Genomic DNA, 19,451 nt, shown 5'->3' on the forward strand with positions numbered 1-19,451 from the left:
TGGAGAGAAGATCGAATAAACTCAAGGATCAAGGATTATGTAGAGTTTATGAGGATGGTGTATTTCTACATATCAAAACCCACAAGTTGTGAAGATACATGGTTGAACATTTTTCCAGTTACTCATTAGAAGAATGGCTATAGCTAGTGGAAGCATTGAGAGAGACTGAGATCATTAAAGAACTTGAATGTCTTGTAAGGTTAAAATACTTGATTAGATCTCAGCCAAGATATGCCAATTTTAGCTAATTCTGCATTCTAATTCTCAATTGTAACATCTAGATGACAATTTTGTATTAAAGAATGTATTTTGTATATGTGTGCTTTTCTCATGTTAGCTTGGGATTAGTCTTGCTATCAGGAATGAATTTGTGACAGGAAATCTTCTCACAAATTTGGGTAGATTGTTGTGCAAGGCATGCCTTAATATAACAAGATTAAGTCACTTTGACAATCCTAAGAATTAGTTGACTTGTAATAGTTGTCTAATCTGTAAATGTATTTCTCGAGTCTGTAAAAATGATTAGATGACTAGACTAAGATTTTTTTCAGTAAATAGCCAACAAGCTAAGGTGTTAGGTCACACAACACTGTAGAAGGGGGTTGAATATAGTGTAGAATACAATCAAATCGATTTCGAACTCAAGTAACAGTAAACAGATATATTCGATATAATAAACTCTGTTACAATGGAACTGTTCTCTCTCAGTGATGAACAAATATCACGAGAGCTGCTAGGTTACAATGTATGATCTTCTCGATAATGATAACACATATAGTGTAAACCTATATCTGTGTTTATATAGTACACAATTACAAGATAACTTCTAATTGATATGGAATATAATTCTGTCTCCTAAAATATATCAATCAGATATCTTATACAATTCTTTCAGTCCTCTAACTCTTTCTATGCATATCTTTTTTTTGTATTAGTCTCGATCTTCTTTCCTGTAAATCAACTTCCTTCCTTAACTGTTAGTCCTCCAGTACTTAAGTTCTGATATCCATCTTTTGATATTTATCTTCTGGTAATCTAAGTCCTCATATCCTTAAGTTCTGACTTCCAATAAGTACTTATTCCAGTATGTACTGATATTTCCTGTTTGTTAATATCTGAAAACTAAACATGAAACATATTAGACATGATATCTCAAATATATCTAACATAAGGAATAAATATCTGAAAGTAGATCAAGCATGATCATGCCTCAGAATGAAGATGCATAGCTTGGAGAAGAATAATGGTGTAGATTGAAAAATGTTCTAAGTCAAATATCGAGAAGTCACAGATCAAGAAATATTGAGAAGTATATCGAGAATTGTTCAAGCCTGTAGAGAAGTCATTTATTTTTCGAGAAGTCACTTGGCATGTAGAGAAGTCAATTTGCTCGTCGATAAGTCAAATACATGTAGAGATGTGGAGATATCGACAAGTCAAATGCATGTAGAGATGTGATGGTGTCAACAAGTCAAATGCATGTAAAGATGTGGAGATGTTGACAAGTCTAGTACATGTAGAAATGTGGAAATGTCGGCAATTCAATTATATGTAGAGATGTGAAGATACCGGCAAAGATTTTTGTACTTAGAAAAACTCGATACAGTTTCACTTACTGAATGCATCTATCATGAAGATTTGAAATTACAAGTCTACAAACCATTTTATAATTAAAATGGAAAGTCTACAAATGCAGCTTGAAGACTGGAAAATCAAGGGCGAAGATGAACTGGACAAATGAGTGTAGTAGACCTAAAAGATTGTATGCAGATATGCAGTACTTGAAAGAGAAATAGACAAAAGAGTTTTAGAAAATATGTTAGTCTATTTTAGTGCAATTTTGTAAATTGTGCATGCTGTTCCATGAAGCATGTCACAGGTCCTTTGTTCCAGTAGTAACTTAACATTTTAGATTTTCTTGTATTTCTCTGAAGTAGAAGCTAAGTTCTTTAAAATCAAGAATTTTGATTTGTAGCACAATCCAACTGATTTTGAATAAAGATCAAGTGAGTTTTTATAACTTATTTTATTGTATTTTCTATAGTTAATAGATTATCAGTACAAAGTACTTTAACTATTAAATTCAAGCAAGCCTAAACACTAACTTAATTTCTTGAAAATAATCCACAGAGTTTTTAAGTAAAAATCAAGAAATGCACATTCACCCCCTTTGTGTGCATTTCATACCTAACATGAAATTGTCGTAAAATATCACTCCAGTGAAAGAAGTTTTAAGGAACTCTTCTTTTAGAAGTAAAATTTCATTAAATCAAATTGGACAATCACATCTTAACATTTCATAACACCAGATGGAGGATAATGAAATACACCAATAGCTCCAAATAAACATGATATTTTAGCTAATATATGATCTATAATATTTGCTTGTCTACGAATATGTTTAACACTTATATCATTTCTTATTCACAAAATATCATCACAAAAGTCCAACACATCTCCCACCTCCACTGATAAGCAATGTCGTGCCTTAGTGCATTTGCTACTACAAGTGATTTGCTACTACAAGTGATTTGCTAATACATGTGAATCCATTTCCACAGTGACTTGTTGTATGCCACTAGTTTGAATCCAACTGAGCGCCTCCCCCACCCACGTTGCTTCATCCTCCATGATATATGCAAAACCTCTTATTAATTTACTCATAAACGAAGTCACCTCTATCATTCCTTAAAACATACCAATTTCAAACTCTGACTGCCCCTCTTGGATTGATGCATCAACGTTCAACTTGTGTCACCCAATATCTGGTAATGTCCACTTCACCTGTCCCGCTTCCTCATTTTGATTACTTGTTTTCCCCGTATTCTCTACTTTCTTTTGGGCCGCTGGAAATTCATAAATCAGTCTTGTACTCAAGTTTATCGCTGTATTATGTTCCATTTTTTTTGTTCTCCAAACACATTTGTTCCTATCCAAACCACATTCCCTATAGAGTTGTAGCCATGGTTACTAACTTAGCATTCGGGGTAGAACAAAGTTTTACCAGCAATCAACCAGGTAATTCTTCAACCTCCATTATGTCACGTACTTAACTAGTAGTCAACTAGCAGCTTGTAAGGGATTCTAAAAGCACATGTCTCGGATGCTTCGCATCATTATTGCATTATATACCCATTATTATTTTTTGCACTCCCTTTATTTTCGAGATTACGGATTGGTATGTTGGTATTACACAGAAGCTATAAGAAGTACTTAGTCTTATGAAAATTTGTTTTCGCCTCTGTCACCTGGCTACACATTGCAACCACCCTTTCTTTTTAGTTGTGTTTCTTGAACTTCTTTGCAAAACATGCAGCTAAGTGTCTGACACAAAATCGATGATGCACGTATGGCTCACATCATCCAAGTGCTAGATTGTTCATAAAAGATATAATCCCCGAGTGCCTATCAAAAATGACACACACACACACATGTCCATTGGAGAGAAACCAACTTTCTTACCCGCTCTATGAACCAATCCCAACTTAATATATTTTCTCCTTCAACAATAACAAATGCTATTGGAAGCATGTGGTGAAAACCATCAACTGCCGTGGTAGTGAGTAAGACTTCACAGTATTTGCTATATAAATATGTACCATCTATCTAAAGAACCGGAATGCAATGAGCGGATATATCTACGCAAGGCTTAAATGTCCAAAACACACTTTTAAATCTAACCACCTTTTATATTTTTCAGATAATAAAAACACGTAAGTAAAAATAACAAAAATTATAATTACATATATGCTTAAAATACCAAGCATAAAATACCAAGTAATGATTCTAAATGCAAGAATAGTACCTCTGGTATAGGGTGTCCTACATCGTGCTTTTTAAAGTACCAATCGATATGTGTTTCAGAATTAAATGATTGTAGTGCATTGAAAAAGCTAGGAAGTTCTTTATATAAATCCTACAAAATCCCAAAAGGCTTCTTTGTAATATTTCTCTCATCTCTAATTTTTCCTTGTTGGTTTATAACCAACTTCCTTGACAACTGATGCCAATAACACCTTCTTTGAGACAATGGGATCCACAAAAATAAAGTTAATGATGATTAGTGCAATGTGAGAAGAGCTCAAATTTGAATGATCTTGTGATATAGACTGATTGAAGCATGTGTGTAGACCCCCTAATGTCCATAATTTTAAAATAATTATGAGTTTTTCGCTTCCTGGCCCTCAACCTCCATTAATAACCCAAACCTTCTTGTTTACATGCCACTTCCTAAGTAATAGAGTCAGACTTTATTACCTTTATCTCTTGATAGTTTACAACGTGAACCTTTTTTACCAAACTCATCAATATCTCTTTTATTTTGAATATAATTCCTTTAGTTAGCTCCGCTAGAGTTTGAATTTCACCAACCTTTTATATACAACTGTTTGGATAAAAAACACCCATTGATGAACCATCAAAAGATCTATAAAAAGGGATATCATCATCCATATACTTGCTACTTGCTTTAGAATTTCATTTACCATCACCACTACTCATAAACAATATACTTTAACTCTCGCTAGAAATAAATTCACTACCTATTCGGACACTTCTTGAACTATGGTTCCTTGATGTTTTTTTAGAACCTTCGCCAATTTTTGAACATTGTAAAATTTTAGTTGAGGTTTGGCACAAGCCAATGGAATTTTTTTCAATATAAAGCTTTTCACGAAGTTGACCAACGAAATTATCCAATGATTCAAACATAAACTCTACATCATCATCAGTACCTGAAATAACTTCATATTTCATTAGTTGAATGATTCATGAACCTACGTGAGATACTCAATCTAAACAAATTTGGATCGATAGAGTTTCTTATACACCATATTCAAAAGCTCTTGGAATTTTAAATTGAAATAACTTCAAAAAAAGATTCACGTCTCTATCATATGTACCGTCAAGTACACTATCATAAATGACACTACCATCACAATAAAACCCTCCCCAAATATATTTAGCATTTGATGAAGACATTTCGAATTAAGACTACTTGAATTATAAAAGAAAGTAAATTGGATTACCTCCTCATAGACATAAATTGATGAGTTCCAAAAGAATAAAATGATTCTCTCTATCTTTTTCCATTAGTGACCATGTTAGATGAGTTAGAATAAGTACTAAAGGCGCTGAAGTTAGAACAAGTAGTAGAGACCACAAATATAAAAAATACATTTGGGATAAAAATATAACGAACTACGCATAAAATATTTGCGTGGTCATACGTATGCTAGCAGGAAATGCACAGTCATAGGCCCACGCCAGAAGCCAAAAGCCCATGTCAAAGAAAAATGCATAGCTAGAAGCCCACACAAAAGTTGTATACATAGTTCAGAAAAGAATTCTTAAATGAAAGCTACCTGTGCATAAAATATATGCGTGACTGAAAATTCTATGCAAAACAAAATTGCGTGGTCATCTGCCACTGCAAAAAATTTATATGTATTCCTTAATTTAAAATTCTTAAATTAACTGTTAAAATTAAATTAAAATTTAAAACTAATTGCGTAAAAGCACTATGCGTAATTAATGACTTCCACGAATTAAATGTATAAACACAAAATATAAAATAATTTCATGTCAATTACAATATTGAGACCCCACAAAAATAATATGCATAGTCCCAGTACACACAAAATTGCGATGAGTTGCCTGTTTGAATTTTTAAAAATAAATATAAAATCATTTTCTACCTTAATATTTTATTGTAAAAATAGAGTAAGTAAGTATATGTGATATATATGCGGCCAGCCTTTATTCATTTTTAACATGCGTGGTTAGTGGGTAATAAAGGCTGATTTACTGCAAACAGGTGTTATGGACCGGTTGTCTTTCAAAAATAGGCATATTACACCTTCACCCAAATAATATACATTATTTATCTTGACTAAATTAAAATTATACTATTATCAATATTAAAATAAATTTAAAATTAAACTAACTACAATTAATTGGATTTGGTCGGTATATTGAATTTCGGGATAAAACAAAATAATAAATATTATTAATTTAGCTATAAAATTATATTTTTAAACTACTAATTCATCGATCTATATAATAGTCGGGTTAAAATAAAAATCAAACTAAAAATTATAGAGTAGATCTATGGTAAAATGAATTAAAATCAAAATAAAATTCTAACAGCTATAAAAATGTATATTATTCACCTGAATTAAACAAAAGTATACTAGTTATCCAGTTTTACAAAATTAAAATCACACTCAAAATAATTAGTTGGATTTGGTTAGTATAACGGATTCCGAGATAAAATAAATTAAATTACACGTGATTCAGATATTATTGACCTAGGCTAAAACTTATTGTTTAAATTAAATTATATTTCATAAATACACATAGTAATAATAATAATACTAAATAATTTAATTAGTATTATTTTTTTAAATTTAAATATATCCAAATAAAAATTACACATAGATGTATAATGATTTTTTATTATATAAAAATTTTGAATGTAACAATTTTTCTTATTTCATTCTAAAAAAATTATTTTTTTTATTTAAAAAAGGGGATTTGTATAATATATCCCAAATTAGTATGTTACTTTACAAATGTATCCTGTTTTGTTTAATAATTATTAAAATGTCCCAAGGTTAAATTCTAACTCTTATATAACTCATATACATATAATTAGTTTATATATTTGTATATTTATGGGGATTTGTATAATATATCCCAAATTAGTATGTTACTTTATAGATGTATCCTGTTTTGTTTAATAATTATTAAAATGTCCCAAGGTTAAATTCTAACTCTTATATAACTCAAATACATATAATTAGTTTATATATTTGTATATTTATCTACTTAAATTGACTAAAATATCCACAACATTTAGATAAGCTAATAAATTAGGGATTAGTTTTAAGTAACCCGCCAAATTTTTTTATGTTAGGTGTCTACTCCCGCCTTTACTAGTTATTTTTTTATCAAGTCTACACTCCCGCATAATACCCATCCCCTACCTCCTCTCATCATTTGTGTTCTCTCATAATTATGGAGAAAGAGAAGATTAAAGAGATTATATCATCCAATCCTCTATGAGGTAATATTTCTTGATTGTTTATTTGTTATTCTCTTTTCTAAAATTTAACAGTTCTAATTGATTTAATAATATAATTTCCTTTTGTTAATTATAACAGAGTTTCAAGATCAACCTTGATATGTAACCCACGAATTAGGTGTGTAACACCTAAAAAGTTGATTTGTCAACCATCTACCAAAGTATACACTCCAAGAAAAAGTCCACGTTTGATTGAAAAAGCTAACATACTAAAGCAAAATATTTCAAAGATGGTGTTGGATTTTGAAAGTCATGTTGAAAAGTCAAGTCTAATGTCTGAAACCCGTGTTGCGAGTAATCAAGATTTTATGAATATGGATGTTGATGGCCTAGATCCGAATTTCTGGAATTTGGTCTCTGAAAAAGTTGATAATGTTGAAGAAGCATTCAGTGTGATTCAAGAACCAATTATACAACTTGAGAATTTTGGTGAAGATGATTGTCATCCTGAAGACCAACCGTGGAGCCAACCACTTATGTATAGTGAGGGTGAAGATAATAGAGAGTGGGATGAGTTTCTTTATCATTTTAGCATGAAAAATAGAAGTGATGATGAAGATAATGAGAAAGAAGTTGAAGGTAATTTTCCTACTTAACAAAGCAAAATATTATAGTTAATGACAATGTGCCATCTGAGAACTTTCTAATATTCCAAAAAGTAATATTAGTATTGGGCCATTGTTGAATGATAGTGATTTTGATGATTTTTTTGCTGCTGATTTGGTGGATCCGGAGTTGTTTTCTGCACCAGAAAATGATGAACAAGTTGTTTATGATAAAATTGAAGTAGGTTTGTAATTTTTGGACAAGAGTGATTTTCAAAAACATCTTAGAAATATTGTGTATCTAATAGGATAGTATGTAAGTTTCATAAAAGTGACAATATTAGGATCAAAGTTGTATGTCAAAATTTTGGACAACCAATCATGTGTCCCTGGTTTGTATACGCACCGAAGATCCCTGGTGAGCCAACTTGGAGTATAAGAAAATGCGACCTACATCGTTGGAGATCCTAATGGAAAGAATTCAAGTGCAAATCATGAGTTTGTGGCTGAGTATTTGATTAAAAGATGAAGAAATCACATAGCAAAATTATACCCAAACCTAATGAGATTGCTGATGAGTTATGGGCTAGTCAGGACACCTTAATTCCCTATCATGTTGCATGGAAGGCCAGAAACAATGTTATGCAGAAAATTAATGACAATTCTGATGAAAGTTTCAAACTAGTACCAAGCTTATGTAGATGATTTTAAGAACCAATCCAAAGTCAATTGCAACCTACACATACAACGGATACATTTTTTAGTTTATGGTATTTTCTCATAATTAATACATACTTTATTAAGTTAGTACATAAAGTAATATATTTTAGCATTAAAATTACAAAACAATACATATTTAAGTGTTTAATATTGTTTTAGTTTTAAAATTAGTAGATACTTTTTTTCTTTTAGAGAAATTAACTTCATATATTAGTACAATATTGTTGTAGTTTTTAAATTTTACTACATGTTTTTTTCCATGCAAATTAAAATATTTGTAAGTGTTAATATTGCTCTGGTTTTAAATATGTGTACCTATTTTTTTTCTTTTTTTACTAATTAATACATGTTGTAGTATAACACTACTTTAGTTTTAAAGAATATGTACATATTTGTTACATATAAATTAGCACGTATTTAATTGTTGATACTAATTTAGATTTAAAAACTAGTATATATTTTATTATAATTGTAATTTAGCATTCAAAATTAATACATATTTTTTTCTTTACTACAAAATAATATATATTTAAGTGTTTAATATTGATTTAGTTTTAAAATTAGTAGATACTTTTTTTCTTTCAGAGAAATTAACTTCATATATTAGTACAATACTTTTGTAATTTTAAAATTTTACTACATGTTTTTTGCCATGCAAATTAATATATATGTAAGTGTTAATATTGCTCCGATTTTAAAAATTTGTACCTATTTTTTTCTTTTTTTACCAATTAATATATGTTGTATTATAACACTACTTTAGTTTTAAAAAATATGTACATATTTGTTTCATATAAATTAGCACGTATTTAATTGTTGATACTAATTTAGATTTAAAACTTGTACATATTTTAGTATATTTGTGATTTAGCATTCAAAATTAATATATATTTCTTTTCTTTACTACAAAATAATACATATTTAAGTGTGTAATATTGATTTAGTTTTAAAATTAGTAGATACTTTTTTTCTTTCAAACAAATTAACTTCATATTTTAGTACAATATTGTTGTAATTTTAAAATTTTACTACATATTTTTCATACAAATTAATATGTATTTTTAGCTAAAGTTACTAATACTGACAGGTAAAAAGGATTGAGGGAAGCCGTTCATAAGTTATTCCCCACTTCACCACACAGGTTTTGTTTCAGGTTTGTAACTACATTTTGATATTTCTTGTTAGCTAACCTCTGTAATACATGATTTTGCATTAATTTTTGAATTGATCACAGACATCATATGTTTAAGAACTTCAAATCACATTTCAAAGTTCAAAACTTCACACTATGTTCTGGAATGTTGTTAGAGCTTATAAAGCTAAACACTCTGAGGTGATTTTCTTCATTACTATTTTTTTTTTGTAAATTCTAATAGTTTTCATTAATTAAAGATTGCTAGATAAATAATTTTAATTATAGGCACACATGGATAGTATGATGGTGGAAAATGTTAACGCTTTTGAGTACTTGATGGGAGAGGATCCTAAAAGCTGGTGTAGGGCTTTCTTTGATCATAACAGCTCTTGTGAACACTTGAGTAACAATTTCTCCGAAAGTTTTAATAATATGATTACGAAAATTAGGGAGAAACCTGTTTGTACATTAGTATTAATGTACGGTCAATTGGTCATGGGGTTGTTTTTCAAGAGAAGAACTGCATGTGTTGGTTGAGATTCTGGAGATTTGGTTCCTAGCGCCAAGAAATTACTAAAAATAATGTTCAAGAAAACAGGGGAGTACAAAGTAGCAGGAGCTGTTGCTGGCAAGGTTTATGAAGTTAAAAGCATTCACTCTTCAATTTACACCGTTGACTTTGATAAAAAAATATGTAGCTGTGTGCAGTGGCAGTTGAGAGGTTTTCCTTGTCAACATGTCGTATGTGCTTTGCAACTAATCATACCCAATTGGGTTGAGTAAATGTTCAATTTAATAAATAAATAATAAAATAGTTGTTAGTACATGTCAATATTATTAATTAATTTTTGTGGATTCTCAGTTATTGTGCTAGATATTATTATGTGGATAATTATAAGATAACATATGCATCAGAGATGGTACCTTTGGAAGGTCCTGATGATTGGGAAAAAGTATTTATATTAAAGGGTTGCTATATTAAATTATATAAGCAATTTATTTAAGATAACTAATAATCATTATATTTGTTTGTGTAGCCTGGAGCAATTATTGTCCCCCTTTTGCTGATTAGAAAACAAGGGCAGACCTAAAAAGAATAGAAGAAAGGCTTATGATGAGACATTTCAGGAGAAAAAACAAGGTGCTGCAGCAAGTGTAAGCAACCTGGGCATAACAAAACTACTTGTGGTGGTGGTCCTATAGGCTCTAACTCAAAAAGAAAAAGGGTTAGAGTGAAAGTTGATAGTTGAATTAGTTTATTTGGATTGTTGATTTTTTTCCATAGTTATGTTAATTACTTTTGAAACTTTTGAATTTTTTTAATTGTTTTGACTTGGATTTTTCACGTGGTATTGAGTATCTATATATCTACTTTTGTAAGGATGATGATTCAAATAGTGTGATATTGTTAAAAAGTTTCATGGCAAGAATATATTATAATTTGAATTAATTAATTAAGTATTCTACATTTATATAATTTTACAAGAAGTAAAGTAGTAATATTTAAAAATATAAAAGTTACGAAGTTAAGACTAAATGTTATATATGTCATACAAATATGTTAAATAGTAAAATTAAACATGATTAACATAAAATTGTTAAAATTTTTGAAAATGGGATATATTTATAAATAAAATTATAAATGGGACATATTTGTAAATCCATATTTAAAATGGAACATATTAATAAAAAATCCTTTAAAAAATTATATAATATCGGAAAAATTCGTACATTCCAAATTCTAAGCGAGTAAATAAAAAGAAAATTAGGAGAGACAGAGAGGTTGTACGAGGATTAGGTAAATTGCATTGAGATTGGTTGATTACAACATAAAATCGTACAAGTGCCGCTAAAAACAACCTGAAATTGGAAGAAAGGGCAAATAGTCATAGAAATGGCGGAGAACAAACAAATCCCAGCCCAATACGATGTGAATGCTAAGTGGGATGCTTGTCTCGATTTGGGCATCCGCCGATTCGTTTACTCCTCTCTCGGCGGTGCTTTCACCGGTCTCCTCCTCTTCCGTACGTTCTTCCATCTTTAATCTTATTTTTATTATTCTGATTTTTAAATACGTCCTTGTTTATTTCTATGTTTCATTTCATTTCTATGTTGCTTTTTATTGTTTTGATTGGCTTTTTATATTGGTAGATGCTATTTAGGTCTATAACTTATTGCATATCATGTAAGACTTGTAAATGGAGCTATTTATTTCATTGCCAAGTTGTTGTTTTCTTAAAGAACCCTAAGTTTCTCACAATTCGGTGGCGACATATAGATTGCTTCTCTATTTGCCAAACTTTTGGAGTACAGTTATGATTGAAAATTTATAATATTTGATGACAAAATTTTTCAAGAGAATGAGCATTAATTTTTAAGCTCTGCTTTAGATGTGTAGCAACAGGACAGAGGAAGGAACAAATACAATTTTTATTTACCCTCAAAACAGTACAATTCAGTTCCAGTCCTTCCCAATTTCATTTCTTTTGGGATGGAAGCATTAGATTTTGGACAGAGGTAAATGGAATATAGATTGCAGGCACTAGTTCGATATTGGGAATGAGAAGGGAAAGGTAATCTGCCAATATTAGCAAAGCTGACTAGAATAATAAGAATAGTAAGCCTGTGGAGGGTAATGGTAAGCCTAAACTAGACCAAGACAGTGGAAAAAATAAGACCGAGTTCTGTGTTACCCCAGTATGGGTGTCGTACACACATACTGGTATAGGTGTCGTACACAGGTGCGGATCCAAGAGTCGGATTCTTAGTTTTAATATAATTAGGATTCTTGGATATTGGAGGATCCAAAGTTTGGCACGGGTGTGGGGACTTGGCATGTTAAGCTCGAGACAAGTAAAACTTTATATGTACCGATTAATTGTATGTTCTTCTAAGAAGTACGAACGCGGAAACGGCGACATGGGTACAGGGACTTGGTGATTCGCTAATCCTAGAGGAGTCTTGGATACGAGACTCAGAAAATAAAATAAATAAGGGATAAATAAATAAATATTCATGATAAGAGTTGTATATGTAAATATTGTCTTCAACACTTGTGTTGTTGTTACCACTTGTTAGCACTTGAGCTCATTGAACCTATGGGTGTGATGGGTTTGGGTGTATGTATATATGGGTGTTACAGAGATGGGTTAGAGATGGGTTTGGTGTTTCAGTCTGTATGTATATATGGGTGTGTGTATTGCTGCTATCAATAAAATTAGGTTAGAAACAAAAATGTGTGGGGCTTTTTCTAGTTGGGTCGAGTCCCAAATGTGTCCACCCTGAGTCCATGACGAGTCCGGCAACATTTTTGTGCTGACTCTCCACCTGACGAGTTCGATACGCACTCAGCCGAGTCGGGCGAGTCAGACTCGCATACGGCAGCCAAAACTAAGAGTCCGTGCTTCGTAGACGTTCTTAAAAATAGTATCTACTATGCATAAATCATATGTGCTTAATTATGTATGTTAAATTGCAACATAAAATCAAAAGCTTGCTTTGTTATAAATAAGTTAAGAAAGTCCTTATTTTCATTCAGAACTGGATGCTAAAAGGTGAAGTCTCCGGTTTTAATAAGGGATCCGACTCAAATTACACACCCACGCTTTGTCCATCGGACACGGGTATTAACACGGGTATTAGGACAAAAATGGAGAGTCCGGGTAACGAAGATCGAAATTATTTAATTTTTGTTGAGGTGAGTTATGTTACTTGTTAAGGCTTTTAAGATGTGGGAGGCGTAAACTATTATGAATAGGCTCATGCATTAAACATCTTAGACCATCATTATCTTTTATCTCACTATTTTTTGTACGCGCTTCCGGTCCTTTCTTTTATATCTCATCATGTAGCTGAAAATAAGTTAGTAAAAGACAATTAAAAGCAAATAGGATATCTAAACGAAGACTGAGCACAATGTTTTGTACTTGTCAGCTTTGAGATGTCGAATGAGGGTTGTTCTCTTTTTAAGAAAATGGGATTTGGTGCATTATTAGAGAAAAGGGAGTGTTATCAGATGTTTTGCTATTTTATTGTCCATTTTCGCTATATTATTACGTCCTATTCATTAGGGTCGGGTGCGGGATTTAGCCGCGCACGGTGATACTTGTGAAAAACAAAATGTAGAAACTTCAACTATTGAGATAATTTTAGTTGTTATGGGCTTAGTTACTCCGACTCGGCACTTCCGGCCGCCGTACCTGTGTCGATCCGACCCGACACAGGACACGACCCGAAATACGTACCGCATACGCCATTCAAAAATCCAACCCTTCGTTCTCGTCTTTGCAAACATTTACAAGTGATATTTCAGATCTTTACTTTTACTGATATCACATGAAAATGGGAAGAATATGGTGGAGAAAGAAGGCATAGAGATGAGGATATGACAGAGAATTGAAGCCGGGAGAAAAGGAAGATGTAAAGAAATTGAAGAAAAAGTGGATGATTGTATATGTATGTATAAAGTGTATGCTAAATAATTGATGTACGTGGACAATCCTATGACTACATTCATTTCTGAGATTAAAAAATTGAAGCCAACCGGCTTCCACAACATCTTTTAAGTATATCAATTAGGTTATGGGATATATTTCAAATACGAATATTGTAAAAAATAGGGTTGATAATAAGAAAAAAGAGTTAAGGACCTCCAATGCCTATAATTAGAGGCTCGATAAGTATCTTCACTTATTAAGAGTTAGCACATATGGATATGAATGCTGCAAACAGGCTTTCTGCATTTGTTGCGAAAATGGGGAAACCTCAAAATAAAATTCAAGAGCATCATAGAGTGCTAAATTTCCTTTTGAGTGCTAGAACGATGGATTCTGCAAGGAAAGAAGGAAAGAAGTGCACGCTACTAGAGCATAGAGGAGAGGCCGCAAGCGCCGCGGTGGAGCAAGAAGCCCTAATTGTCCTTTCCTTGCTTTAATTTGAGTACGAAGGACCCGCCAACTAAAATTTTCTTAATAGTTGAAATTTCTATGTTTGTTTTTTGTGGGTATCGCCACGCGACTTAATCCCGTCCCGACCCTGAAAATGAGATGCAATAATAGAGTGGAATTGGACAATAATAGAGCGAAGTGTCAAATAGTGTTCCCTTTTCAACAAAGCCCCTTTCATAAGAGGTAGAACAATTCTCACTCGACACCACAAAACTTACTAGTAAGTGATATGTTCTTGTTGACGTACCCTTGCTTCTTTTTACTGGCTTATTTTCAGCTACATGATGAGAAATAAAAGATGGGATTAGTATAGAAGTGGGTATAATTGTATAAACTATAGTGAGATGAAAGATAAGGATGTTCTAAGATGTATAATGTATGACAGACTCATGAATATATCCTTTTCATGTCCTTAAATAAACTTGAGATCAAATGAAATGTAAAAAATGAAAAACCAAGGCTAATAGTAAGAATTTTTTCAAAATGTCAAAAGATGGTTAATATGATTGTAAACCGAAGATTACAGCAGAATACACAACGGAAGCTAAATAGTTCATGTACTTGGGCCTTGTTTAATGAACTAGATTGGCGGTAATTACCATTAGTGAAAGCTGCTACTTCCTTAGACCATCTTGAACGCTTTATACGAGTTTAAGGCCCCGTTTGGTATTGCTGTTGCAACAGCTACATCAGCTTTTTGCTGAAAAGCTGTCAGACAGGTGTTTGGTAAATTCTAAAAGCTGTTGTCTGGAAAAACGCTTTTGGTCTAAAAGCCGCTGTTAGTAAAAACATGTCCCCCCATGCTTTTGGAAAAAGCTGTTTTCAGCTTTTGTAGAAAGTAGCTATCAGTTTCACCATCAAACCTTCTCAAAAACATTATTTTTATATATTATATCTCAAAATATGCATAAATTAAAAAAATTTACCAAACAGTCATCTAATTTTCCTAACAACACTTTTTCCACCAGCACTTTTTGTCACAGTTCAGAGTTTTCAACAACACTCCTAAATGGAGCCTAAGCCATACTAAAAGGGTTGAAGAAGGAAGATAACTCCGTCTGATTCTAGTATAAGAATCGTTTGAATTCATGACTTCTCAAAAAGTTTTCATTGATTTAATTACTGAAGATTGTAAGACATATGATACACGAGAGGATTGGGCTTATAACATCAGCGGTGGATAAGATTAGATCACATCTTCATTACCACAGGTTTGTTAGGCCTCACTCAAGGTAATGGGCCAAACCTAATTAGTCCAAACAAATTGGATCTTCTTGTGTGTATGACAAAGCCACGGACTGGGCTTAATTTAAAAAAATCCCTTACCTATTTATTTTAAAGGTCCATCATAGCCCTTAATCACGTGGAAGCCAACCCAGCAGTTCCTGGCTATTTCCCTCCCCGGTCAACTCATGTGGGGAAAACTTTCTTTCAGAACCTTCTTAGCAGTCTTACTCGTTTACTGGTTCCCTTATTTTGCTTATCCTATAATAGTTCCTGCCTCTTCGTCACTATAATTGTAAATAAATCGCGAAGCTTCGTTCAGATGGCGGGGGAGTCTAATCCTAATGCAACTTTCTATGGCCGCTGATGGACTTGTTTATCTCACAATTTCTTGTCCCGATATTGCTGATGTAGTCCATATAGTCAATTCCTTAAATAAGGAGCTAGCCTATACTGCCCCTTGCTTGTGATCGTGATCTTGGAATTTAACACTCCAACCTGCAAAATATGTCACTGGATTATTATTGAATATCGAGTCTATCGCCTTTCCTACTGCGATTCCAGTGGAAGTGGTTGGTCAATAGCTTCAAAGTTAGTTAGCAGAAGAGATTGATCCAACATTTAAGGAAGGGCAACACTAAAGTATGGGTGCCTTGAAAAATGGGTTTGGTTGGGGCCACTGGAGCAATTGTTTTTCGAAGTCCAGCTCTGTTGCAAAGTCTTTCTCCTCGGGTTCGTATATTCGGCTCTGTATCCGATGCATCCTACTTTCCATTAATGGGACCGATGTAGGGCCCAATCATAGTCAAAGTCAAACTTCAATCCTGGCAAAGGAGTTGATAGTGAGAATACAGTATGAAGTAAAGTTTAAATCTTCCTGTTGCTGAGATGGACCCTTTTGTTGATGAAGAGATAGTGCCAATTTCTTTTGCAAGTGCTTCGGATGCCTTTCTCTCGAAATCGGACTTTGTTAGGAAGAGACTTGCTATGGGTATAGACTCCCAAAGGCCTTCTCCTTGGGTCAAGTGCTTCCTACTTCATGTATTGGTGCTTCCCTTTGGCAGGGTTCTATCATGCAATTCATTCTAATTACTCTTGGTGGGGAAAGAAAGCAGAGCAAATTCTTTGCAGCAAGCCTCTTCAAAAGCGTCATTCAATAGCTCTTAGCACTATGTGACTATCTAAACTCAACTTTACCTGGATAACTCTAACTATGATTATAGTTTACCTACCACATCCTGCTAAGTACATGCTAACAAATATGTCCTGTAGGACTTGAAAAAGATATAAATTGCATTTTATTTAAGGAAAGATAAAAATTATGTACATAATCAGTTCTACCATTACATGTTGACAGGAATTTTGTCCTTCATAAGAGAAATTTTAGTGCTAGATGCAAAATGGTTATGGTCATTGTTATAAGTGCTAAAATAGGACTCTAACTTCAATGCTAGTTGCATTTTTCAACAAAATTATTGCAAATTGAACTGACAAAATTATTGCAAATTGAACTAACTTTTTGTCCCTCTCTCCTAACTTTTTATTTAAAGTACAGCAATATGCATTTCAGTTATGGTTAATTAATGATGTGGCTAGATGTATATATGCATCCTTGATCGTAAATTTGGAACCAATTATGCAGTTATTCATATTTGCATCCAGTTATGCAACTCCTCTGGAGTTGTGTTGTTATGCATTTGATTTCAGGTTATAGAAATGGAACTAAGTTTGGCATTGCATTGAACATGCTCTAACAATATTTTTAGAATGCATCTCATAATTTCATAATAAGATAGTATCAACTAGTATTACGTTACTAATAGATCACTATCTTGGGAGAAAATAAGATCAAGCGTGGCATTTTACTGCTTTATGTTGATTGGTAAGTTTGCTTTGTAGCTTTCTGCAGTTTGTATGTTCTTTTGGCCCTTTCTGGTGGCAATTTCCTCCCCGGAGATTGTCTCCAGATGGTTCCTCTGGCTTGGCCAAGGGTTAAGGCTAGGCAGCAATGTACTCCTTATTTTATTCTATGCTATCTAATTCAGCAAAACTAAGGTAAAGGTACCAGTACTATTGGCCTTGATGTAATTTTTCAAGGCATTAACCACTCTTTCCAGCGTTTAGTATGTGTAAAACAAATCATTTGATATATCATCAATATCTATCAGGTACCCCTGTGACCCGCTGGGCATCAGTAGCTTTTGGTGCTGGATTGGGTATTGGATCTGCTTATACAGAATGCTCTACCAAATTTGACGGGTCTTCCAAGAAGGTAAAGGCCTGACATTAACTTGATAATCCTTAATGTATGTTGGATTTGGAAGCAAGTTAGTTGCCCATAGTGTATATATATGAATTTGTGGCTATATTTGTTTTCTTTTATTGACTGTAGGTGTTAGAATATAGCTTCAATACTCATGCTAGTATTAACTTGATATTCCAAAACCTAAACGTAAATTTTTCCATGTATTCTATTTTCAGCATTTGGTACACTTGAACTTTTACTGTTTTTTCTTTTTAGCTTGATGACAGCTTGTCATAATTTTTGTTACTCGTTCCGTCCCAATTTATCTGTCACGTTTGATTTTTTGTGGTCAAATTGACTCAACTTTGACCGTAAATTAAACATCAATCTCTTATTATTTTAAAAAACTGAAAAATACATATTAAAGTAGATTACATGTACTTTCTAATGATATAATTTTTATAATTTATTTTAATTATATACTATATGAAACTTTTGGTCAAAATTGGGTCAATTTGACCACAAAACGTCAAACAAGACTGATAAATTGGGATGGAGGGAGTATTATTTTAGCACATCTCAGTGTATGTAGTACCTTTGTTGCCTGTGTCCCAAATAAACTGATTTGCATTCATGTGACATTGTTCATGTAGCAGATGAACCTTAAAATGTTGCACTGCACATGCTATGTAATAAATAAATAAATATATATATATATATATATATAGACACACTTACTAAAATTAACCATCTTAAACAGAATCTGTCTGTGAGATTATGTTTGAGAGTGGGCATTGTATTCGGTAGCTTCTTGTTTGTTTCTTGAGGAACAAAAGTGTTATTTAATTTGGGTGGAAGACGGGAAATGCATTAGGGGAATGTAATAGCTGAAAACAAAATATTCTTACTGATCTATGTTTGGTTTGTTCAAGATTATTGATGCCTTGCGTCTATTTTCTTAATCCTTTCCATGTAAAAATTGGATCAACATCTCACCTTATTACTGTCATTTTCAGGACTGATCAGTCTCCATGGATACTAAGTCGAGATTGTTGTTGCGGTTTTGCCTAGTACGAAATATTGTCCTGGATAGTTAAACATATTGCAATCTCCTTTGTTTCTGTTTCATGGCTTATTTAAGAACTTGTAAGGCCATACAAGAAGAGACTAATAAATGTATCTATAGTAGCACCACCAACTTGCTCTATCTATCCAATCATCGGAGTGGTTGTAGTGCTGCACTCCCTTAAATCTAAAGGGAAACTGTATTTGATATTAGAATGTGCTAATTTTAAAGGCAAACTACCATGTTTTGTTTGCAAGATTAAAGTGATGAGTTGATCATTAATGAGCTACTATTTGATAATATATAGTAAATGGTACAACTACAAATAATTAAGAAATTATTTAAAAGAGAAATACAAATATGAAACAGATTAAAATTTAATTATTTAAGGAATAAAAAAAATTAAAATAAGCGAGACTTTAGCACGGGAAATACATAATTTTTTTTGGTGCGTGAGTTTAGTTGAAATAGAGTTCTAGTAATTGT

General features: G+C 32.4%; 1 protein-coding gene across 1 annotated transcript; it reads left to right on the plus strand.

Annotated features, from left to right (window-relative positions):
• Positions 1-11,249: 11,249 nt before the first annotated feature.
• Positions 11,250-19,207, plus strand: LOC141712637 (MICOS complex subunit MIC10-like). The gene is made up of 3 exons (XM_074515647.1): positions 11,250-11,508; positions 17,823-17,926; positions 18,916-19,207. Exons 1-3 carry the CDS (start codon positions 11,379-11,381, stop codon positions 18,919-18,921), a joined length of 240 nt encoding a protein of 79 aa, XP_074371748.1. The 5' UTR covers positions 11,250-11,378; the 3' UTR covers positions 18,922-19,207.
• Positions 19,208-19,451: the final 244 nt, after the last annotated feature.

The sequence above is a fragment of the Apium graveolens genome, chromosome 3 (assembly GCF_009905375.1).
Source record: "Apium graveolens cultivar Ventura chromosome 3, ASM990537v1, whole genome shotgun sequence".
Classification (NCBI taxonomy): domain Eukaryota; kingdom Viridiplantae; phylum Streptophyta; class Magnoliopsida; order Apiales; family Apiaceae; genus Apium; species Apium graveolens.